Raw genomic sequence first — 26,381 nt, forward strand, 5'->3', positions numbered from 1 at the left:
GTAAACTGTATTACTTTTTGATTTTAATATTAAATAAACAAATTATGATTGGCAATACTATCCGTGAGTAGTTTGTGACGTCACTTGGCTGTTGTTGTAGTAGTCGACATGATAAATTAAAAAGCTGTCAAAAGAAGAGTTTATAAATAGATATAAAAATAAATTGATGTATAATTGTTTATAAAACATGCAGTTTTGAAAAGAAAGCTATGTATAATTATTAATATAGCTTGATATCTGCTCTTGAACTTGAAAAACTAATGTGAGTGCGGTATGTTTTCGGGCATTCTGGATTAGTAGGCCAGAAACGAAACCTCGTCCATTTATGTGTACTGTTTTTAATTTAGAAAGTAAATAATGGTTGACATATAATTTGCTTCAGTTATGAATTGATTTTTATGACTGAAAAAATATGATCGTTGACGACAGTAGTTATTTATCCTAAATCTTTTACAGCGTTAGATATATTGTAATTAGCTATAATCACTATCCTGGTTTGTGAGAACCTAATACTTTAGACACAACTCTCTGAAATATTGTAGTTTACAAGTATTTTACCTTTTTTTTTAAAAGGTTATTCCTGCTTTAGTTTTGATATTATGAGAGATTGAATGCATAATTTGTGAGATTGTATCATAAATTTCCACCTCAGTGGATAAAACTGCTCCAGTAGAAATAGGTTTCTTCGAATTCAATTGAAAGAAACTTTTTTTAAATAAAAATATGAACCCAGTTTTTGTAATCTTGTTTGTGTTTAAATAATAGTATCAATTTCAAAATTATTTATTATTAATTCTAAATAAATTAAAACTAAATATCAAAAATTGAAAAGAAAACTAGAGTAAATGGCTTTCTTCAGAAAGTGAAATATTCTTGACACACGCAATTGAGTAAAATAAAACCTAATTATTTAATTAAATGAACTGTTAAAATATTGAACAAATTTTTTAATTCTACTGAATATACAAATGTCATGAACAGGACTATGAATCATGTATTGTATACACAGTTACTAATAAATAGCACACTATTATTTATATTCAAATGCAATACTGTTAAGTAGAAAATCTAATTTTAATAATCAAATTTAAATAAATGGTTACACAAAGTTTAAAGTTTGTCCAGTTTCTTCTGGTTTTCTGGAATAAATAGGTTTCTTCCTGACATAATGCCAACCTTGGATTATATATTATTTACCTCAATAGTCATATTTATAATTTTAGTTAATAAGTTTTTTAATTTATCAGAGTAAATGTTTAAAAAATAAATATATTTTTAAGTGCTTGATGTGATGAAATTTTAGTACAGAATTTATACACATAATAGAATTTTACAATCGGGTAAAGTGGGTACTAAAAGCTTTTGCAGAAGGCTAAAAGACCAAACCATTAAATTTATTTTACTGAAAATTTTGCTGCATTTTATATACATCGGATTCATATGGATTAAATATGGGATATATCTGTCGCATCAACTACAGTCACCAAGGTGCCAAATAAATTTTAAACATGCAAATTTAAGTTTTAAAATAAAAGTGTAGATGTTTTCTCAGGGGTGGCTATGAGTTATACCTTTTGAGTTGGTCCCTTCCTGAGATGTTTCTCATAGGCCGCTGCCGGGAAGTTGCCAAGACTTGGCTATTATTCTGCCACTGCACTATATAGAAATTTGAAGCATACCTTATCTATTGTATTTGTTTGGTTTTCAACATATTTTGATATACCTACTTTACCCCAAAGTGGTGTAAAGTTCTAAAATTAGTATATATTTTACTAGAAAATATACGTAATTGTTTTAGAAGTGAAAATTCTCTTAAATGTGTTATGATTATATTTAAAGAAAATTTCGAAAAATAAATATTTTTGTATTCTTAAATTAAAAGGTTAATACTCCTGGCTATCAAAATTTATTTCACTACAGATGCAATATATTTTGCTGAACTCTACATAATTTCGTCATAAATCAAGAAAAGTGTATTAGTTTTTGGTTTATTTGGAATATAAATGAGAGTATATAAATAATATCTATAGAGGTAATTTAAAGTGTTTTACTATTTATAGCAGGCATGTATTTTTATAGAATTTAGTTACTTTAAGAAAATTGTTTTGTTTTCCATGAAAAAACTGCCATAGGAAAACAGAAACTTGCATGAAATCTTATCTATATACTTCAATATGCTCATTAAGTTGTACCATTATATTATTTGGGTAATATTTTTAATTATATTACGTCTGTTTTATTGTTATTCCCTTTATCATTCTTCTCTTTAAAAAATAAAATTTGAAAGAAATGTTTGCAGCATTGGAATTACTATGGCTATAATCAAACAAGTAAATTAATTTTATCTATTTTATTATAAAATATTGAGCATTAAATGCTTATTAAAGCTAATGCAGAATTAAAAAAGATATCCCTGTTATACAGCACTTAGCTAAGTCTAACCATATACCCAATTATTAACCATATGCCCCCCTCAGAAGATAATCTTATGAAAGAGAATTTTGAGATTTATTCTTAAAATTATAAGTAGATCTGTTCATTAGAAGTCCCTCTAACAGTTTTAACTAAAGTTAAAAGTTTTTGACAGTTTAATGATATTAGAAAAAAGCTTAAACTAACATACTTTATAAGTTGATCATAAGCAGATAGTTTGCTATCATTCAAATTTTTTTTATCAGTTTCGAGAACTGAAGGAAAATGCTTGTTGCAATCTCAGTCTCTAAAAATATTAAATAAATTATCTCAGCTTAAAGGGATAAAATAGATGTTTTGTAACTTATACCCTCTTAACTCCCCCCCCCCTCCCGACCTTATTTTTTCATGATTTGATACAGTTAACACTTTTTTCAATCTTTCCTTTGAAAAAAATTTTTGCTTATAAGCTTGTATCATTCATTTTTTAAAAAGTTTTATTTGGTGTGTGAACTTTTTTTCAAATTTGTATCTTTTTTATAGTAGAGTTTTGCATCAATTTCGAGTGATTAAAGTACAATTATTATTTCTAAATATATTTGAAATATGTTTGTACTTTTCACTAGCTTTATATCACAGAATTCTCCCTTATCATTTAATAACAAAACTTAATTCATTCCAAGCTTTGAAAGCTCTAAATACTACCTGTTGCTTTCTTTTAAAAAATTTGGTTCACTCTTTCCCTTGTAGAAGGAATATAATTGATATTGAAAATTGTTAGCTGTTTAATTTCTTAAATGTTTAGTAATAAGTAGAATATTGAACTGCAAGTTTCTGTTTTGGCTAAATATAAATAAGAACAATTGTAAAAATTCTTCATATCAGAACCAAAACAACTGTATGTTTGTTTAACATATTTGTGAGTGTGTTTTTCTTCCAAATTGTATCACGAAGATACATATATCAAACTAAGTTCATTTGTTTTATTTCTTTGTAGATTGTAAAACTTCAAATGAAATCCACTAAAGAAATCTTCAGCTGACCAAATTATTTTGGAGTCCAATAATTGTAAGCAATACTAATTTTATTCAGATACATGTATTACACTTAAGGCACTTGGTATTAAAACTTGCTCAGGCCTCTACTTTTCATTCCTAATTATTTCAGACTCAAGGGATTTTTGTAAAGTACTTTTTTCTTTAATTGAAGATTTAATTTTATTAATTGTTGTCCAATCCATTATAATAAAAGAAAAGTTATGTCAGTCTTAAATTTTATGACAGTTGCTGCATGGGGAAATTTTTAATACTAAAAATCATTCAAAAAATTTCACCAATCTGTTTGGGGGAGACATTTAAAAAATAAATATTTCTCATGTGTTTTAACATAAAGCACTGTTATAAATTAAATTATGGACTATTTTTTTTTTTTTTTTTAAAATATAACACCAGTGCTGTTTGCTAGCTTACCGCTCTGAAACAGAATTTTATTGCTTCTCCTTTTGGCATTGTAGTAGGGCTTCCAACTGTTCCATTCTCTTCAAAAAACTTAATAAATTGGTTGTGAATTAAATAGTAAAACTTTCGAATAAGGATCATTACGCCTGATCTTTAAAACTGTCAACATGAAATAATTGCACTAAAGTTGCCCTTCATATATTTTGATATGTAGTGGTGAATAAAATAACTTAAAATGAAAAATACTGAACTAAAAATAACTCATACTTTGTAACCACTAGAATATATATATTTTTTACAAACCGGAGCAAGTTGCTCTGCAATCTGCAAGGAGCATCTGCTATAGCCTGGAACTGGCAAAGGCCGTCCTAGTCAGCTTCCACAATCGCTGCCTATATCTAAAAAGAGGCTACTGTCCGCCTACTTCTGATACCTAACACACCAAGATTTTTTTTCTACTTTGTTCAACCACCTCATGGTTGGGTGACCTCTTTTCCTGGTGCTAAAAATCAGTTTTCTAACAGTACAGTACAGAACCCGTTATCCGGAAATCAGAAAACCGAAACGAAATTCGATAAATTTTCCCGCCATTTTTAAAAAAAAATAAATAAATAATCTTTTTTCTCATAGGATTTTTCTTTCTATTTTGAAAGATGTTAACCTTACCATCATTTTGGAAATAATCATTAGTGTGTTACTTCATCGTTTTTTCTTCTTTTTAAGATTATTTCCAAATTTTGTTTTTTTTAGTTGGGTTTAACAGTAAAAAAAAACGGCTTTTTGTAGCGATTCAGAAAACCGGAAAGATCAGTTATCTGGAATAGCGATGGTCCCGATCGTTCCGGATAATCAGTTCCCTACTGTATTTGGGACTTTTTAATCTTTGTAAGTGTCCAAGCCATCTTATACATTATGCTACAATGATTGAGATTGAAATATTTTGTTTCGTTGATTGTTAAGTCTATAGTGACTTTCTCAAGAGGAGCAAAGGTTTCAATTATATTCTGTTTTGTTCCACCAATGTTGTTTAGTGACATCGACATGCACCAGAATCTGTATAAATTAATCAAAAAAATCTAAACGTGTGTATTTGATCTAAAGTGGATCTTCCTCTCATAAATTCACATTGGTGTGATCCAATAATTTCTGTGACATAAGACAATTGGATAAGATGTTGGAGAATATTTTAAATGTGATCTTCGGTAAGGTAATGCCTCTGTAATTTTCTTATTCTAGTTTATCTTTTTTGTGAATTGGCCATACAGAGCCTTCAACCCATTTAGTGGAGATCTCCATACCTTTCTTAGGTGTAGCAGATGATTTTATACTCCATACTAAGATGTATTGCATATTCTTTATTTATCTGATCGATGTTGTCTCAAAATGTTAAGTAAGCAATGTGAGGGAATGTCGCCACATTAGTAGTTTAAAAATTATCTGAAGCTATATATTTGATTTTTTTATGGTTACTGTTTTGAAATGTGTTTCTGTAGACATAAAAATTAAATTGCGATCCAATGTGCCAAATGTCTGAGTAAATTGCTTGATAGTGGTAAATTTTGACAATCTTGAGTTAGACGTAATCGGCAGCATCATTTCCATCGCAGAATGATAATAACTATAGTTCATCTTTCTTTTGTTGAAGTAAACTTCTAAAAATTTTATTATTTAATGTAAACTCACAAAGAAGAGCAATGAATAATTACAAAAAAAAATTTAAAATTTTTTTTTCTCCAATTATCGTGTGTCATACATACGTCTTCAAGTTTGGTACATGATTATTTGATGTTAATGCTGATCTATTAATTATTTACTTTTTGTTTCACTCCATTCTAAGAAATTCAGTTAATATATAGTTCATCATAGTAAATGTAATCAATAATAATAAATTGAACCAATAAATACAAATGATTTCAGAAGTTTCAAGAGATGGATTTTATGTTAGTGTAAGAATAATTAACTTGATTTTAGTATAAAAACTTTAGTGAACTTTGTTTCAAATTTAGTAATTAATTTCTTGTAACTATTTTAACCTTTATTTTACATTTTTAGAAGCTTATTCACTATGGCAGAGGAGACTAAGATTATCTATCATATTGATGATGAAGATACTCCATATTTAGTGAAGTTATCTGTGCCTCCTGACCGAGTTACATTGGGTGACTTCAAAAATGTGTTAAATAGACCAAATTATAAGTTCTTCTTTAAATCCATGGATGATGATTTTGGGTAAATAGTTATTTTATGTCAGATATTTTTAGTTCATTTTTTTTTCTATTCTTAGAACAAAAAATAGGGGAAAGGAGGACTTTAAAATCTTTTAATATACAGATTTGATTTCAACTTTTTTCCTACTTTAAAATTGATTCAATTGGTAGTTTAAAGAGAACTAGCCTCAAAAAATCGGGAATTTGTGATTTGAACTAAATATCACAATTGCCACAGGCGACTAAAATGTGGCTATTTGCAATTATTTTTGGCTTTTATGTAAAAAGTATCCTATTGGCCACCAACTTGACCAAATGGATATAGTATATGATAATTAAGTGATTTAATAAAATTTTAGTCATATTTTTCAGAGAAAAATTTCTTATTTAGGCAACTATTTTCATAGTTTTCGACAGCTATTTTCATGCTTTAGTGTACTGAAAACAACTATTTTGTTCATTTTCTTCTGTGGCAGCCCTGTAATTATGAATTATTATGTACATTTTCATTTAGCGTCAGCTTATCAATATTATATGCTGTGTTAAAGTTTAATATATGAATTACTTTCTGAGAAAGTGAAATTATTTTAGCTCATTCCGATAACATAAATGCAACATATTCTATAGATTTTTGTGCCAGCTATTGAAGTACTGGAGCTTTTGTAAATTACGAAGAGCATTTATCTATTTTTTTTAGTATCTAATTTTTTCAAGAAGTCAATGGTTATTGTTCATTATCAATGCTTCCTATTACAGCAATAACTCAAACTTTGTTTTTTAATTATGCCTCAACAAAAGATTTCTATTACTTTGAAAACTATGGCAAAATAGTTATGCAATAACAAATCTTGCCAGAAGTTTACTATCTTGTAATTTAACAAAAAAATGCGTAATAATTAATGCTTGACATTTTTAAACTAATACTGCATTATGACAAATATTATGATTCCAGTGTTGTGAAGGAGGAAATCAGCGATGAAAATGCAAAGTTGCCATGTTGTGGGGGACGAGTTGTATCCTGGGTAAATATATTAACCTCAAACTCTTATTTCGTATTTTTTTAATGTTATTACCATAATAAAAAATAAAAAAATTTGTTTCAGTTGGTTACTGCAGAAGGGAGTAGTTTATCTGATAGTACGTCTCAGTGTACTGACACTATGTCTCAAAGATCAGAATTAAGATTACCACTTGAAAGAACAGTTGGAATAGGGGACAGTCGTCCTCCCTCTTTTCAGTAAGTTAATTTCTAATTGATATTGCCTAATTGATTGATTTAATAAATTAATTGTTAATTTTAAAATCTGACTTATCCTTATTATTTTCTGATTTAAAGATATTTTAATTATTATTAAAATATTTATATAAAATTGAAATATTTTTGTCTATTTTAGTTGAGCTAAGTAAAAAAAAATTTTTTTTGCTTTGAAAATCTTTTAGTTTTATTTTAGTGAAACTTAAATTGCATTTATAATACTTCTAACTTTGGATCCGTATAGATACATTTTGAAACATAACTATTCTATGTAGTCCAATTGTTTTCTTACAATAATGTATTTAAAAGAACTTCCTACAGTCAAAGTTTTCTACTCTCCCTTTATCCCTAGGGAGTAGTTATAAAAATTATTGTTTGTTTCTATAAAATGCATGTAAATATTGTTTTTGAAGAGAATGCTCTGAAATAAGTGGGTTTTTTTTCATTTATTTTTTTTATCAGTAAGTGTTAAATAAAATAGCATTTTAAATGTTTTAAGCTGGTGTTTGATTCCATTTAACTCCAGAAAATATGTGTGATGAAAATTCACTTCCTTTAGGAATTACTGTTTTATTGTTATTATTTGTTTACAATTACATTTAAATCTCCTGGTCAAAAAAATATTTAAATAAATCAAAAATTTTGCGTTGAAATTCGTAAGTTTTGGATTCGCTTGAAATTCAGGAATTCCATGTTTCTGGGCCCTTCTTATAAAAAGTGAGTTACTATTTAAAATATGAATTTTCAATTTCTGTCCATTAATATTCACATTAAAAATGTTTCATATATTGATTAAAATAGAATAAGAAATTTTTTGTCCCATAAGAGGACGTGTCACATCTTATTTCTTGGGCGTCCTTTATGATTTTAGGAATATTTAACATGTTAGAATGCACAAGCTGGCATGTCAAAGCACTGTTTTCTATGCTTTATTTATTTATCGACTCTTTGAAAAGATTGATATTAAACATTTGATGATCTTGCATGTGTTGCACAAACTGAACCAGTTTCCATAATTTTGTTTTGTAGGAAAACAAGGAAGGGAAAAGAAAACACAATTTTTCCCTGCTATGAAAACAATAAAAAGTAATTAAAAAAGTAGTAAAAGTTAAAAGCAAATAATAAAGAAACTGATTGCTCTATTATCACACTGTTAATAATGATAAGATTCTAATTTTATTGACTTCAGTTTGTCATTTCTTGAGTGTTTTGGTACAGAAGAGATAAAAGAAAAATTTTATTGCATTATCCTTTGCTTTAAATTAAACTTCTATTTTGTGAAACAAATTAATATAGTGCTTTAATAACTTTTCAACTTAATATAGTTTCTTTTTCTGGGAAATTATAAAAGATTATTATATCTGGGACTGTTATTTATTTGCATTTAAGCAAAAAATAATTAGAAGTTACAAATTTCTTTCAATAATCTTATATTTTTAATATTTCTCATTTTTCCTGTGCTATTTTTTTTTTTTTTTTTTTTTTTTTTTTTTTTTCCAAATTAAAAATGAACTCTAGCTCTCAGATAATTGGGAAATCGTTTGACTTTAAAAATGTTCTAAGTGAATAAATTTTTTCAGTGCTCCTGTAATAGACCATCGAGACTTAGGGGATACGTGTACAGAAACTGAGTCCGTCATTAGTTCCAGAAAAGGTAAAACTTTTCTATTTCAAAATATAAGCTTTCTTTTGATTTTCAGAAGAGCATTAAATAAATTTTTTATTCATTTATTTAGATCTCCATTCTCACATGCATCGCCCCATCAAGCACAGGGACAAGCACTTTCATGATGATCATGGTAAAAAAAAATTTTAGTCATACTTTTTTATTTTGATAACTTTTAGTAACTTGCCTTGTTTTGATTTCATGTTTTGTACTCTAGATTAGTTAAAAGCAGTAGATTGATCTAAAATGGAAAATTTCTTAAATAGAGATTGTTTCGTGATCGGAGCATCTGGGGCTGGTGTGGACAGTAAACATGAGCCTCCCCCCCCCCCATAGTATTTTTATTAACCTTCCTTCTTTTTTTACATTAGTTACACTCACTAGTGTAAGTGATATATAATGGTTCATTCTTATGATTGGCTAACAACTAATACCAGATGAAAAGAATTTTAATTTGTGAAGTTCCTAACTCTGCAACAACAATGATATCACTCTTATACCATTGAAAACGTAAGATCAAGCTTTTCTATGTTAAGCTTTTGGTCCTCTTCATAAAAGTTTTTCTCAGTATAGCTTTCTTGCTGAAATTGTTACAGATCAGGTAGAGAAAAAAAAGATAATACAGCTCTCCTGAAAATTATAATACAGTGATAATTCAAAGAGATTATATTTGTAACAGCTCGTTTCTAAAGTTCTTCTTCTCAATTGCTTGTTTCTAAAGTTATTTCTTCAAGCTATTACAGTTCTGCATTGTTTTACTGTACCAATGTTTTTTGTCATGACTTAAATTCAGCAAAATGATATTGTCATAACCATCTGTATTTGGAAATACATCATAAGTAGTCTCTTTACTGTCTTGTACTGCTAAATTAGATTAATATAATGTGCATTGAATTTTCATTAAAATTTACTGAAGCAAATTAGAATAAGTTACTAAATATTTAGTGAGAATGGTGCACAACTTACATTTATAGTGTTGGCTTCAATATCTTTGTGTTAAATTCACTATTTCCTTATCTCTGTGTTAAAGATTTTTTTATTTTAAACATATATATTTTTTTTTTTATCATGTTCATATGTTCCTCTTATAGAAGTACTTGTAAACAACCTTGTGCATCTCTAGGGAAACTTTTAAACAATTGAGCTGTTTTTTAAAAATATCATGAAGTAAAAAATATATTTTATTGAAAAATCTTGAAAAGTTCCATAAAATATTGAAATATCATTTAAACATTTGGACACTTTTTATGGAAATTATGTATTTTTAAAGAAATTAAGAAAACTGTTAGTATTTATTCCCTTCTTCTGTATATTTCCATGATCAATTTCTTTGTGTTCACATAATTTTTTTAAAGTTATGCTGAGTTTTTCCTGATATATAAATGAGGGATTATGTTCAAGTTTGAGATTTATTTTTAAGGCAATTAACAAGGAATTGGGGCCATTAATAATTCTTAAACTATGTCTTTAAAGATTAAATAATGTTTATTAATAATTTAGTGAAAATTCCTTATGTATTTGTAGTGCTAAAAAAGAAATGTTTAACTAATTATTTTTAATTTCCATCTATTTATTCCTTTTCAATATGTATATTTTTCATTTTACTAAAATTCATATATTTTGATATTAGTTAATGGTTAATTTTCGTTTTAAATTAAAATATTAATAATAGTGTATGGTAATGTTTAGATTGGTAAATTAAGATACTAATTGCACAATTTCCTTTGGCTAATCCGAAATCACTGAAGCAAAAAATCTGTGTCTCTCAAGTGTTTCAATCTAATGTGTTTCTTTTAGTTCCATGTGGATGCCCATCAACTAGAATCAATGGCCATAGCAAATCTAATCACCCCCATGCTCATCCTAGACATAGAAGTGGTCATGGGTATGAGTCTTCCTCAATGATGACCAGTGATATAGAGAGTACTAGTTTTTTAGATTCTGAAGAGGAAACAACTAGCAGGTATTATTTCACTGTTATAATTGAATTTTTTTGTTTTATGATGCACTTTAGTCTCATATCAAATGTACCAGATGCTTAAACATTAAAAAAAGAAAATCATTTTTATATGTTAATAATTAAATTTCTTTGTTAAGAAAAAAAATTCTGGAAATATTTAAGAAATTAATATGTATGCAAAAGCATGTTTAAATAGTTTTAATTTACTTTTTAATAAATGCTACAGCCTTTTAAATCTATTTATTACTTGTGTAAGCAATTTTTACTTTGTAGTGTATATTTAAATTACTACTTAAATTTTGAATTATTCATAGAATATTTTTTTGGAGTTGTCTGTATATAAATATTTTTATTTAATTTAATTTATATTTGTCTTTATTTCATATTTTTTATTTATTTTTTGAAACTTAAAATTTAACACTAAAATTTGCTCTCAAACCAATATAATCTATTAATTTATTTTGTATTGTATTAAACAGTATTACAAAGATATGTATTTATTACTAAAGAAAATTTAAAGGCATATAATTAAAGATTTTTTTAATAAATTATACTTATTTTTTGTTATTTTTAGAATATCTACTACTACAGAAGAAAGTAGTGTTTCTCGAATTCATCCTAGACATCGAAGAAGGCGGCGTAGGCATAGAATGCCTCCTATGAGTCGGGTAATGTAACATTATTAATTTAGATGCATTAAAATATTTTTTATATTGACTTATATCAAAATAAAAATAATGACTATTTTTTAAAAAAAATATAGTATAAAAAGTAAAAATCTTAACCTTAATGATGAAAATTATTACTACCATGTATGAGTTTTAAAAGTCTTATTTCTTATGAAAAATTTTCAAATTTAGTTGCAAGTTATTTGGAAAGAAAGTTTTAATATTAAATTTGAGCATATTTTAACTGTAAAAAATGCTCTTGTAGAAAATTATAGTCTTAAAATATTTCTATAAGACACTATTTCTATAACTTTGTTAGAAAAAGCTGCTTCAAAATAATTTTGACTGATTGACAAATTTTTATTTCTGTTTGTAAATAAATTATAATTGTTCAACTTACATAATTTAAAAACTGATTGACCTCATAGTTTGAAATGTACATGTATAGTATTTGCATGAAGTATATTATAAACAGTGGTTTTTGAATTTTCAAACTATTTTTTTCTAAATATGCTCATAGATCAAAGGTTAAATGCCATATTTGAAATATTTTTTAAATGTTCTTAAAATGTGTTAACCGTAGTGTAAAATGTAAAAATCACATTTACTGCCATTATTTTAAAGAATCTCAATGATTATAAAAGATGTAAAACCATAGTTGCTAAAAACTTAACCAGATTTCTTACTATTGAAAATTTTAAAATATGTCTTTTTCAATTATAAAAATTGTTAATAGAACTACTAGTTTATAAGATCAGAATATGACGAAAAGGAAGTAAACTCCTCATCAAAATGTATTAGGGCACTTTCACAATAAATCAAAAGTTCATAATTTACTTATGTACTCCATTTTAATTTAATGCATGTTACTTTTAAATTACTGATAATGAACCCAAACTTGTTTGAAAATTTTAACAATTTGAAAAGTGCTATAATATAAGAGTAAAATTTCTTTATGCTTTATTCAAAAATTTCTGCTACATTGTGAATTATCTTGGAACATGTCAAAAAAATAATTTCTTTGCTGCACCATGCTGAAGTGGTGTAACTAGATTTAGTACAATTGAAGGAGCTTGTGGCAATATAATTACTACCAACATTTTTCAAATTATTTAGGGAGAACTTTTTTGGTGAGAAATGCCACAATTTCTATGTAGACTAAACAATATGCTCTTATTGGCGTAACTTAAGCAACTTTATCGAAACATAACAAGAATGGCGAGAGTTTTTATACATCTAATACAAGAGTTCAACATTTATAAGAAAACAATAAAAAACCAAAATTAATTGATTTCTAAATAGATAATGCAGTGAGAAAACTTTTTTGAAGTAGGGAATTGTTCTGGAAGGGAGCGAGATTTTAAGAAATAAAACTTGATTATTTTATTTAGGCTAACATATTATATTCAACACTTTTGTTTTAAGAATTGAGAAAAAGATTTCGTTGTTTCATTTTTACTGTTTTTTTTTTTTTTAAATTTTTTTTTATTATTATTATTAATATAGCATGGCATTTTAATGGAACATTTTATAATAGATTTTATTCTTTTATTGTTACTTTTTACCAGTGCGGAAGACAGATAGCTGGTAACAAAAAAGCTGTGAATTTCTTTTATCACATTAAAGATTTATTTTAAAAAATAAAAACATTTCATTTTCTGTTTCTCTTTTTTTTTTCCTTTTTTTTTTATTAAAAAATGGAAAAAGACATTTATAATGAATGTTATTCTTTTATCATCACATTTTTCTAATAAATATGATTATGTAAAAAAATTTATCGAATTTTCTGGTGTTAAAATTTTCTTTCAAAAATGAGGATCGATTTTTGTTTTGTTTTCTATTTAGCTATTTGTTTTTTTAAAAAAACTGATTTGTATCATTGTTTTTATTATGAAGCAACAATTAAAAGGTTTTTTATTAGACCTAATTCTTTCTTTACTTTTTTTTTTATAACATTTTAATATTTGTAACATCATTGGGCTTTTTAAAATATATTTTGCAGACCTCATCCATCAGCAGCATCACTGATTCAACTATGTCCTTGAATATTATAACTGTTACCTTAAATCTAGGTAAGAAGTTACTATTTATCTTAAAATACTGACATAAATCTATATTATGAACATATTTATAACTTTATGAATGCCTTAACTATACCTATTAGTTTAAAATTAATATACTTATATGAATGTATTTTTATAAGATTTATAAAATTTTCAAATATATAATATTGTTGATTTATAGTTGTGTATAAACGTAATGTAAGTGATTAAATTTGCAATTTATTTTTTCAGACACTGTAAATTTCCTTGGTATTAGTATCGTTGGACAATCAAACAAAGGTGGTGATGGTGGCATTTATGTTGGCTCAATAATGAAAGGGTGAGGTTTCTGATGCCATTTTTATGAAATTATTCATAAAAAAATCTTTTGCAGTAGAACTTTCATTAAACAATACTTAATTTTCAGTGGAGCTGTTGCACTGGATGGAAGAATTGAGCCTGGAGATATGATACTTCAAGTAAACGATATAAATTTTGAAAATATGAGTAACGATGATGCAGTTAGAGTTTTGAGAGAAGCTGTACAAAAGCCTGGGTAAAAAATCTTATGAGACCATACTTTTTTACTAAGTTTTGAACTTTTTGATATACATGCAGTAGAACTCATGTAAAGTTACTCATGAATGTATATTTCTCGCTTTTATTGTTTTTTGTTTTTTTCTTAGTCACCTTTTTTATTTCGTATATCAATACTGAAAAAAAAATCATGATATTTAAAACACCCTCTAATACTATTTCTCTGAAATACTGACATTTTGAATATTCTTTCTCCCAACTCTTAGATCATAATTCTCATGTAATGCTAGTAGTCACACATACAAAATAAACATTTTAGGAAAAGATGCTAAAAAAGTTAAATATATAAACTTCTCCCTTATATGCAGAATTTAAAAATTTTTTTGGTTGAATGTTTTATTGAAGCACATTCTTCCATGGAAAGATTTATAGCATTATATGATTGAATTGATAAATTGAAAAAGTAACATAATTTATCATATCGCTCAGTATGCAAGTTATCAGCAAGCAATGATGAAGTGATGCTGGAGGAATGAGGTATTACCATCTTTACTTTTAAAAAAATTATGGTCATAAGACCAGTTTATTTTTTTTTTTACCTTCCAGAAAAGTTATGTGAAGTGAAAGGTGAATATTGTCATTGCAGTAAATTGTGGAAGGAGAAACTAATAGTGTTATTGTGCTGTTACTCAAATGGTAGCGAAAAACTGGCATCCCTCGTAATTAGTCACTTCAAAGACCCATTCTGTTTTTAAAATGTGTCTAACAAAATATAAATCAAATAAATTGGCTTACACAACCAAAAATCATTTTCTGCAAATATTTATTGAAATATAGAGAAAATTCAAAATAAATTGTATACAATGTATTAGAAATAGTCTTTGAAAAGGTAAATTAATAGAGTTATTCGTATCTATCTTGTTTATAATGCATCAATATTTCACAACTAATGAATATTTAACTTTATTACTCTGATTTTCGTAAAATGTGTGGAGTTTGGAAAGTTGGCTTATACACAGTACATGTAATAATTATTTTAGTTTATTATATTATATTTTTATTCACATGCATTCTTTTTATCTATATTTTTTGCATTTTTATTCTTTTTTCCCCCTTTAGTCCTATAAAACTTGTGGTAGCTAAATGTTGGGATCCAAATCCTACTGGTTATTTTACAATACCAAGAACAGAACCAGTTCGTCCAATTGATCCTGGTGCTTGGGTTGCTCATATTGAAGCAACTAGAGGTAAATTTACATATTTTCCTCATTATTATTATTACTTTGATTTTTTTTTTTAATCTAGTAATCAAACATTAATAAAGTTTTATTTTAAACTGCTGTTTTTACAAATGTTATAAGAGATCAGTCAGTCAAATCCGATTGTATATGCCACAAGCCAAAGAATTTGGATTTAAACCACATTCATTTGTTGACTTATGTGGAATAAAATGTTTAAAATATATATTATTCTAGAAGGCTTCTCACGACTGGTACCCAACCCACGAAGATTTCTCTGCATTCTTATTTGGTTTGCTCTGCAAACCTTGCTTACTCCTAAGTTATACCCAAACCCATTTTGAATATGTTTTAGCAAAAAATCTGAAGAATTTAGATCAGTAATTAAAATCTCTAAAACTAATTCTTCTTTAAAAAATAAAAAAAGATTTCTCAAGTTGTTCAAATAAAACAATTTTTAATTGGAAAAAAATGGCAAGCAATGGAAAAATTTGCAGAAATTAAACATTATGCTTTTAAATAACAATGCCTTTTAAAGATTTTTTTAAAAACACTGTTATAAATTTCCGGACTTGAAGCTATTAGAGTAAAACTGTCAAATGACCAAACTCTTGAGAGGGCAACATAAAATTGTTCATGTCTGAAATCTGGTTAATCTATTAAAATGTAGCTCTAAATTATGTTTGAACCTGCATAAGTATGATAAAAACATTATGTAAAACACTTTGTTGAAATAAATTATTTTCGTTTTACCTTTCAATTCTTCCCAACTTATAGCTGAGTTTGTTTCAACTTCTGTTATCCACACGAGAAAAGAAATTTAATTCTTATGACCGCTTATACACTTATATTTAAATTCTTCATTGCCAGCTCAAGAGATTAATTAAGACTTTCTTTCCCGTTGTGTTCAAGAAATTTATGTCTATATATATATATTATAATATTTATATTGTGTTCTTTACTATTTCTAATTATTTATAATGATTAATTGGAGCAAAATCAAGTTTTTTTCCCCTATACTGATCCTCTTTTAGAAGGGTTACTCTTTAAAAAAAAGTATTTATTTTCCTCTGAATAATTTTTGTATTCTTTTAAGTCGTGATAAGGGACAAAATTTTCTCTTAAAATTGTTGCCTGCATATTAAATCCCTTTTCTGAATAAGCTGAAAAAGTTAATTACCATTCCCCATTTTTTTTTTTAAAGATTTGCTTTATACATGTAAGAAAAAATATAATTGTTTTTAAGCCAAAATATTTTAGTTTAAATAATTATGTAAAAATAAGTGGTAGACATTTATTTTTACATAAAAACTATTTAAGTAGGTACTTAAAAGATAAACTGTAAATTATTCATTGACATTATTTTTTTAAAAAAAATTAATAATACAACACTGACTCAAGTGAAAAAATTATCTTCTGGTGCATCATTTTTAAATGTCTTAATATCAACTCTTATGATTATTTTTAAGGTAATAATGAAGGGGCTTCTGTTTCCTCAAAATATTAACTTTTATTTTATTGTTTAAATTACTTTATATGCAATCTTATCACTATTTTCATTGAAATGAAGAAAAAAAACAATAGAGGTGATTATATTTTGGAGTAATTTTATCTAATGAGAATACTCCTGTGTATAATCAAGGAATATTTTCACAGTTTTCTAGAACACAAAGTTTTGAGGCAGTAAGATTTATGTTTTGTTTTACTCCCATCTTATTCTATCTCAGTCCAATAAAATATCTAAAGCTCTAATAAAACCAAATGCTTAAGTTGTGGGGAAAAATACAGTTGTACAACACGCTAGTGAAACCAAAAATTTCATATGGCAGCAATTGATAGGCAATTAAGGAAGCAGACAAAGAGAAACTGATGACATTTTGAGAGAAAAATATTTATTTTATTAAAATTAAATAATTATAAAATTTTTGATGCAGTAAGAGAAAACGGAATCCGAAGAACTCGTTACAACCATGAATTACAATCAAAATACAGAGAACCTTACATGGTAAAAATGATCAAGATTTCTTTAATAAGGTGGCTAGGAAATGTATTTCGATACGGCAATGAAAATCCTGTTAAAAAAATAACCTTCCAAACACCAGAGGGAAAAAGAAAAAGACCTAGAACAAGATGGTTGGGTAAACTAGAGAAGCAGTTAAAGGACTTGGTTGTTGATAGTTGGAGAAATATATAGCATCAAATAGATCTAATGGGATAAAACTGACTTAGGCGGCCTTGGCCGGTAACCAGCTTTAGTGCCTAAGAAGGACATACTATTATTAGTAAACAAGTTAGTTGTTATTGTGTACCGCATCATATAAGCATAAAATAAGTTATAATTTCAATTCAAAATATTGAGCCGTAGTCATTCAGGGGACAGAGCACTCTCCTCACCGTGAGGTGAATCGGGGTTCAATCCCAGCAATGACTTGTTGATTTGAATTTCCACACACGGCAGGCACTGACCACAGTGCTAGCGTAAAATATCCTCGGTGGTAGACGGGTCATGGGTTAGAGTCATGTTGTCGTCAAGCCAACCGTGGGAGGTTTTTCATGATTTTCTTATCCATGTAACGCAAATGTGGGTTAGTTCCATCAAAAAGTCCTCCATAAAGGCAAATTTCTCCCAATACTTGATCCAGGAGTTGCTTTGTCTTCTTGATCTGGCTCAAAATTACAAGGCTACGGAGTTGAACATTGGTAGTCTTAAACCCTTAGTTGGGTCAACTGTTCAATGATTGTTATAAAATTCAAAATTTTGTTGCAATTTGTTTTTTTAGCATGTTTCTAAAATTAACCTTTTATTTATAGCTGCTGATTATCCACTGCGGCCTCCCTCAGTTAGTACTCTGACATCAACAAGTTCATCAATTACAAGCTCCATACCAGAATCAGATAGTGAGTTATTAAAACCAGTTTTTCCATCTGCTTTTTACTAATCTTTAATTATAATTGTCTAAATGATAATTTTGCAATGCAGGACCATTTCAAGAAAATTCTTTGACTGTGGAATCTGATATGTTATCAATTGTTAAAGCTATGACAAATCCAGAATCTGGATTAGAAGTTAAAGATCGTATGTGGCTGAAACTTCTTATCCCTAACTCATTTATTGGTAAGCAAAGTTAAAAATTATGTTTAGTAAAATATTTCAGATTTACTAATAATAAGTGTATTATTTTTATGAATGTTTATAAATTTGTATGTTATATTTAGAATTTCACTGTTTAGCCAAAAAAAAAAAATTCTGTTTGATTGCTATCGAAAAAATGTTTTTTAAATTCTTTAAAAATCTATCAATTATCATCTCCCAAACTTCAAATTGGTCTCATTTGAATGAAATAATTTAATTTAAAGCCAGTACGCTTTGTACATAATAAACAAGAATTTACAAATGTTTTTACAGAATAAACTAATAAAATTATATTTGACAATCATAAAAGTTATATAAATTAATGAAACGGTTCGTGCAATGATGTTGCTTTTTATTCTTTCTCAAAAGTTATGTGAAATTAATGGTCTGATTAATTCAATAAAAATTAAAGCTGCATCTCTAAGAAGTCCATGTTTCTTTTTTTTAAATAAATATTAATTGCAAAATCTTATTAAAAACTCCTTTTTGTAAATACCAGAAATGAAACTGGACCACTTGAATGATAGTTATTTTTTATGATGTTAAAATAGCTTTTTGTTGAATTTTATAGGTGCTGATGTTGTTGACTGGCTGTTTACTCACGTCCAAGGTTTTCAAGATCGAAAAGATGCAAAAAAATATGCTACTCTTCTATTAAAAGCTGGTTACATTCGTCATACTGTTAATAAAATAACATTCTCTGAACAATGTTATTATACCTTCGGAGATATAACTTCTAGTAAGTCAATGTTTATATTCATATATATCGAGGTATTATTTCTTTAACTTTTCAATTTTTATTATTTTTTCCTTTTAACTGATGGGCCTTTTCTACCGCCACAAATTTCAGTTGCAAATATAAGTGAGACAACAAATTGTGATTGTAGATAGTGAATAAGTGAAAAATGTACTTTTGTTTTAATATTAGTGGTTGCTAAAAAAGGGTTTGGATTAAAAAACAAGTAGTTCTTAACCCCTTAACTGCCGAGTAAAATTAACGTGATTCACTCCCCAGTGCCACCGTTTTTCGCTCAAGTACACTTTCTTACACGGTGTTTCGGTGGTGGAAATGATGCATGCTTTGCAATTTAAAAACAGTTTAATTTTACAAGACAAGAAAAAGGAAAGAAAGAAAATACAAAATTTAATTTAAATAATTAAAATACAATATAAAAGATATTAAAATTTAGCTGCTGTATGACAAATCCTGAAACATGGTTGGACACATAAACCATCATCACATTCATCGCACTGATAGCGGGATTCACGACGAATTTTTTTTCTTGAACAAACAGCACATTTTCGCGATGCATTTTTCTTTGAAGACGTTGATGGAAAGAATAAAAAGCACCAAATACATACGGGAAACAAAAGCGAAAAAAGAATAAACCCGATCTTACTCAAATAAATACACACAAGCGATTAATACGATATCACTTTTCCATAACATCCTTTTCCCATTCCCCCTCCTCCGAAATTAGTAATACAATCGCGAAGCAAACACTTCCAAGGCCATTTTACTGCATTCTGAAATAGGGGGTGTAGTTCTATTTATAGCAGCGCAATGCAAAGCATCGTACTTCGGGAAAGCGTATATATACGCCTGCGGCAGTTAACGCTTCGTCTGGCCGAGACGTATATATACGCCCGCGGCAGTTAAGGGGTTAATTTCTTGCAGATTGTTATATTTTAAAAAGTGTTTCAACACGGAACTTACAGAAAATGTTGACTGGGAATCAGTTATGGATAGGACTTAATCGCTTTAACAGACAGTAAATCATTTTGTCCAATGTTATTCACTAAAGAGTTGGGTATGGCATATATACTTGTATTAGTGCTTGAGAAATATGATGCAAATGTCAATTTTTACAAAGTTGATGTGTAGACGAATTTGCTACTCTCTCAATGTATATTTTTATCTTAAACTCTGATTAATTTAGAAGCTGTGAACTAGTAAAAAAATTCCGCACAAAAAAAGATAGGATTTCAATCTTGATTATCTCATGAGCTTAAAAATGTCAGTCACTTTATTTCTTCCCAAGATCACAAACTTATCCAGAAAGCATTTCAGTTAAATAGTTAAGATTTATTTCTTGTGCTTTCAGTTAAGTTCTTAATTATGTTACATATGCATGATCGAAAAAAGTACTGTCACTCTCCGAAATCTTTATAAATTTGGAAATGCTTAATACCAGAATGTATCTTGGACATGTTTCTATAACATTATAAATTATATTTGTTTTTATAGCATTTGTTAATAGTTGTTCTTTTTTTAACCAGATATTGCATCACTGAAACTAAATGAAGATGATTCTGTGAGTGAAGCTGATCGTGACACTTTGGGACCTTTGCCTCCTCCTTCTGGTCCTTCCCCATGGGGAAATCAGTTGCCTTATTCTGGTAGCTACATTCCACAGAATCCAGGATTCTTACCCATGCCCTTTAATTACGTAAATGACAACAACAGTAGTTGCAAGAACTTTGTTAGAGAAGGGAGCATTCACAGTGGTTCGGGTAAGTGGCAAGATTATTATTATACATCAGCCCCCGTGGCGGAATTGTCGCAGAACGTTAAATTTTTTGTTGAAAGATTTTTCATTTGGGAAGGGGAAATTTTTTGGTTTTCCTTTGCATAATTTTTCAAAAAAAATTTTTTTTAGTTTTTATTTTACTTTTATTTATTTTTTTGCAGAATTTTTTTTTCTTTGAAGAACATCATATTTTACATACACTTGAGGGACTTACCCGTGACACACTTGAGTATCTATTTTTTAAAGAGTCCTATTCGCATGATTCGTGATCCTTTTTTTTGGGAGTTACTGCACAGATTTTGCGATTTTTAATTTATGTGCAAATTTTAATTATTTATCATTAAATTATGTACGAATTTTAATTTGTGTAATGATTTACAAAATTCGAAAGAGGAAATAATTAGTGCATTTTTCCGCCTATAAACTGCGAGAATATCTCCTATAATATTAGAATTAAAAAATATTACTTTTAAAATTAAAAATTTTTGTTCTATACTTTCTTCTATGAACACAACATTTCTGTTATCTTAAATTAGTAATTGCTGTAATTAAAAGTATCATAAAGTAAAATATTAGTTCTAGGGAAGTTAGTTGCAGAAAACCCGAAAAAAATTCTGCCACAGGGCATCAGCGTTTTGAAACCTGATGGTCATAAACCTGAAACCTGAGGGTTCCTTGAGATGTATCAAAATTACCTATAAAATTAATGTGAATAATGAATTTGTTTTTCAATTAAAAGTTTGGCTTCATGTTAGTAACAAATGAAAAATATCTCCTTTGATTTCTAAACAAATGTAGGTAGACAATTTGCGATGTTTCACTTGTCTTTTGCAGGGATGAGATTCTTTCGCGGATTTCCGCTTTTTTTTTTCAGATTTTTCCCGCTAATTTCCACTGAAATTTTTTTTTTGCACAAGTTAAAATATTTTTATGAGGAATTTAATTTTCCACGGAGCGAAATTATTGAAGTCCTTATTCCTCCCTCTGAAGTTTCTCTAAAAATCATTTCCTTGGGATAAAACTGGTTGGCCTTTATACAGGGATGAGATTTTTTTTGTCTCTCGAATTTCAGCCTTTTTATCAAAAACTCTGATTCTCTAAAAGTTTCGTTTTTTTAAAAAAAAAATTATTTTTTTTATTTTATAAATATTCCGCTTATTTAAAAAAATTCAGTCGTTGAAGTAAAATAGTTATATTTATTTACGATTTTCAAAGATAAACAGAAAATTCAAATTACGTCCTAGCTGCTAACCCTTCCGCATTTTTACTTATATTAGCTATTTTCTCCGATTTCATGCACAGAAAATAAGATTTTCCGTATTTTTTATCCGTCGGTGGGATAGCTCGTATTTTCGTAATTCAGACATCGCTGCTTCTTGTATTCTGGCGTGAAAACAAACAGAAAAAATAGAGGTGGATTTGCGGTGAAAATATTTATTTGCCCATTCAGTTAATCTTGTAAATTTTTATTTATTATGTCTAAACAAAAACAATACAAACAAGCCTTTTAGAAATCCCAAGTACAGACTCTGCAAATATCTCGATTTTTATTCACGCAATTTTAATATCAATCATCGATTTTCGCATTTACCTGATTTAAAAGTTGCGCATTGCGATTCTTAATTACGCTATTTAAATACCGTACATTATGATTCTTATTTACGAGATTTAAAAAATCCAATATCGTTTTTGTATTTATGCATTTTTAAAATCGCGATTTTATTATCAGACATCGATTTTCATATTTGCCTGATTTAACAGTTGAACGTTGCGATTCTAATTCAGGCAATTTAAATATTGTACATTGCGATTCTTATTTACGAGATTTAAAAAACCAACATCGCGATTTTTATTTACGAGCTTTTAAAACCCTATGTAGCAATTCGTATTCACGCGAGCTTAAAATCCAATGTCGTGATTCGTTTTTGCGGTTGTAATATCACGCGATTTAAAAATTATGCATCATGATTTGTATTTTCGCATTTTTTAAATTCGATGTAGAGTTTCATATTTACGTGATTTAAAAGCCTCATATCGGGATTTATAATCACATGGTTTACAAGTTTAAAAATCGCTTTTTTTTTGTTAAATTTTTGTTCATTATGTATATATATATATATATATATATATATATATATATATATATATATATATATATATATATATATATATATATATATATCTTCTTGGATTTCCTCTTTTTTACTTTCTGACTACTCTCATCCCTGCTTTTGTTTTCTTATTGGTCAAAGGACCAAAAAGGTTGAGAAACAATGCTGTAGATATATGTGTGAATATAGTGTGTTAATAAATATGCTGAAACTTTTACCAATTCAGAGTGCTATGACAATTTTCAATTGACCCCACAGAATGACCCAAATTTAAGGCCCTGTTAACTAGAATAATTGTTTGTTTTGAAAAGCTACTAACAATATGCAACAAGGCTGATTTTTAAAAATGAATAATTATTCACTTTAGACACCAGAAGTAAATTTGAAATTTTAAAAAATTTAATAAAAAAAATTCAAATCTTGGTAGCATGTTAATGAAATATAAATAAACACAAAGTAATTTGTTATAAGTAGTTTGAACTGAGAAAAGAAAGTCACCTTATACTTCATAGTGTTAACAAGCTCTTGTTTATAACTGTGATTGAAAGATATTTTAAATAGTTTGTTTAACCTGCAATTTAGTAACATTAATTTAAAGAACTTGTCTCTTGATTAGCATATAGTAGAACAGAATAGTATAGAAATAAAAGTGGATAGTAGTGAATTGAAGAGTTATTTTATTAATATTTCTACTTTACAGTATTTAAACTTGTTGATTTTCACACTTATATATGTAATGTTTCTATTTGTAATTTCAAATTGTCTTAACCTTGCTACATTCTAAATACTTTTTAATAGGTGGCAGTAGTAATGGCGGACATGATAAGGACAGGAAATCTGGAAGCCCAGGAGGTAGTGACTCGGAAGTAGCCAGCCAGAGGAGTATACGTCGAATCATTGCCAATCCTGGAGATTGTGGAGCTGGTAGTAGTGGTAGTGATCGTAGTGCCAACACACATGTCACACAAGATATGCCAATGCCTCGGCTGGAAACATTACCTCCAGAAATTTCTGGTAGTTCTCAATCTTTTCGTGCTGCTATGGGAAATCCATGTGAATTTTTTGTTAATGTTGTTTAGTGTTTAATTTTGCACTGTGAAAATTTATTTTAAAATATTTTAATCATATATATGCTTTTAATTGTTTAGTGGTTTGAAATACTTTAATGATACGAGATTGTTTTAAGATTAGAAATTTCTAATGTTTAGCCTCATACTCAAATTATTTTTATGAGCCCATGGCTGATAAAACTTGTCTGTGATCTTGCAAAAATGTTGCAATATTAAATAAAAATGAATTGGTGTAGCGTTGGGTGATAAAAAATTTCTAATATATTTAATCAAAAAGTTTTGAAGACAAGTGTGTTGTTGAAATTACTAAACAATATTACATTGCGTAATTTCTCGCATTAGAACCAAAGTTCTATCATTGTCGATTTAGGAAATTTGCTTACTGACTGTAAAGATAGCATGAAGAATCTATGATTGAATATTTTAAATGGCAATAGAATGCCAGTAAATTTCAGAACATTAGACTTAAAAGGATTAGTTTTTAGTCTTTTTATTTCTATGTTATGCCTTACCAAAAAAGAAAACTAGAGTAAAGTAACAGAAAATGACTAGAGATCTACTTCTTAGACTAATGTAAATTATAAAAAGATATACTGATACCACAATAACAGTATGTATTATTTGAAATGAAACTATAATAACAATTAAAATAATTATAATAAATAAATAAAAAGTAAAATTTACTTTTTTATAATTTAGACATTGAAATCTCTCATAAAAGCTATTAATCAAATCTGAGTGAAGTGCATGAAAATTGTTATTTTCCAATTTCTGTATTATAATCTATGTAGTGTTTTCAGATAGATGCATGCATCTAACAAATTGAATATTTTATTAACGTTAGCTTTTGAATACATTAAATTTGTCCTGTTTCAAGAGTTTTGTTAGAAATGTTCAAATTTTTCGCTTAGAAATAAATGCTTTTATTCATTTTCACTTTTTATCATTTTCATTCATTATTATAAATAATTGTTTAGTAAAATAAAAATAAGTATGTTTTCATTTGTAAAGCATATTCACCTTGTTTATATATTTCATTTGTTTTGCTTTTCATTAGATCTAGTATTTTTAAGAAATGTGACATTGCTTTTTTGTAAGTGTTTTTGAATAATATTGTTTAATATATTTGCAAATTCTTTTTCATGCTGCTTATATTAGTTGAGGATGATATGCTGGAATACCGCTACTCTGACAAAGGTATTGTGTAGCTGGCAAGTCTTCAATTAGCTATATATACATATATTTACAAGTTTAAAGTGTCTGCTTGTACAGTTCAAACAATTTTATATATATATATTGATTATAAAATTTATTTTATTGATAATAAATTGTACTTTTAAGTTATAAAATATTGCAGAGATGCCAACTATTAAAATTCATTTTCCAATTTCTAAACTGGGATTTATTTTAATATTTATTTTTTTATGGATTGATTAATTAATTTAGCTTATTGCATTTTGAAATATAAATTTTGCATCACAATCAAATCTTAACATGCTCAAATATTTGTTTTCTTGATAAAGTATGCACTTCAAAAATGTTTGCATATTTTTTTTTCTGGTATGAATTTAGCATAGCTAACAATTAGATTAGAATCTTTACACATCCACTCCAAAACATATTTTATTTGTAATATGTTCCCTGCCATCTGAGTTAATATAACTGACACTTGGTAGAATTTATTTCCTAATTACTTTGTTCCTTTGTTTTATTTTGCTCCTTTTAAAAATATTGCAGAATGTGAAGTAATGTATTAATGAAGGAAATATATTGTTTTTACAACTCTATAATATAAGTTATATGGATTCATAGGAAATATACCTAGGCAATATCTATTGATGACTTCCTTTTGTGATTTCATGATATTATCTTAAATGTCCATCACTTCCTGTTAAGTTTTTTTGTGATCCTTTAATGCATACATGCTTCCAATTATATTTTTTTTTTAAAAGATATTCATGTAGTTTACCAAACCTTGATTTCAGATATTGCCTTTATTTTCTAGAGTAAACAATTTTGATTATATAATAATAGATATTTGTGGAATATTCTAATTGATAAACTTTCTTTTTATTGTGATATTTTGCTCATTGA

The 26,381-nt window shown here is 27.5% G+C and overlaps 1 protein-coding gene across 6 annotated transcripts; it reads left to right on the top strand.

Moving 5' to 3' along the window:
• Window positions 1-63: 63 nt before the first annotated feature.
• Window positions 64-25,506, top strand: dsh (Segment polarity protein dishevelled). 6 transcript variants are annotated; one of them, XM_071181467.2, is made up of 19 exons: window positions 66-271; window positions 3,410-3,480; window positions 5,922-6,098; window positions 7,029-7,098; window positions 7,180-7,313; window positions 8,912-8,985; window positions 9,068-9,130; window positions 10,795-10,960; window positions 11,532-11,625; window positions 13,628-13,697; window positions 13,920-14,007; window positions 14,095-14,223; window positions 15,324-15,451; window positions 18,254-18,340; window positions 18,423-18,557; window positions 19,147-19,314; window positions 20,856-21,089; window positions 24,016-24,231; window positions 25,446-25,506. In XM_071181467.2, exons 3-19 carry the CDS (start codon window positions 5,935-5,937, stop codon window positions 25,493-25,495), a joined length of 2,070 nt encoding a protein of 689 aa, XP_071037568.1. In that variant the 5' UTR covers window positions 66-271; window positions 3,410-3,480; window positions 5,922-5,934; the 3' UTR covers window positions 25,496-25,506. The 6 variants fall into 6 exon arrangements, with proteins under 6 accessions (XP_015930393.1, XP_015930402.1, XP_071037568.1 ...); XM_043044363.3 differs by having other exon boundaries at window positions 66-262; XM_016074907.5 differs by lacking the exon at window positions 25,446-25,506 and having other exon boundaries at window positions 64-350; window positions 24,016-24,811.
• Window positions 25,507-26,381: the final 875 nt, after the last annotated feature.

The sequence above is a fragment of the Parasteatoda tepidariorum genome, chromosome 8, assembly GCF_982258835.1.
Source record: "Parasteatoda tepidariorum strain Cologne lab strain chromosome 8, Ptep-v5.0, whole genome shotgun sequence".
NCBI classification, from domain to species: Eukaryota; Metazoa; Arthropoda; class Arachnida; order Araneae; family Theridiidae; genus Parasteatoda; species Parasteatoda tepidariorum.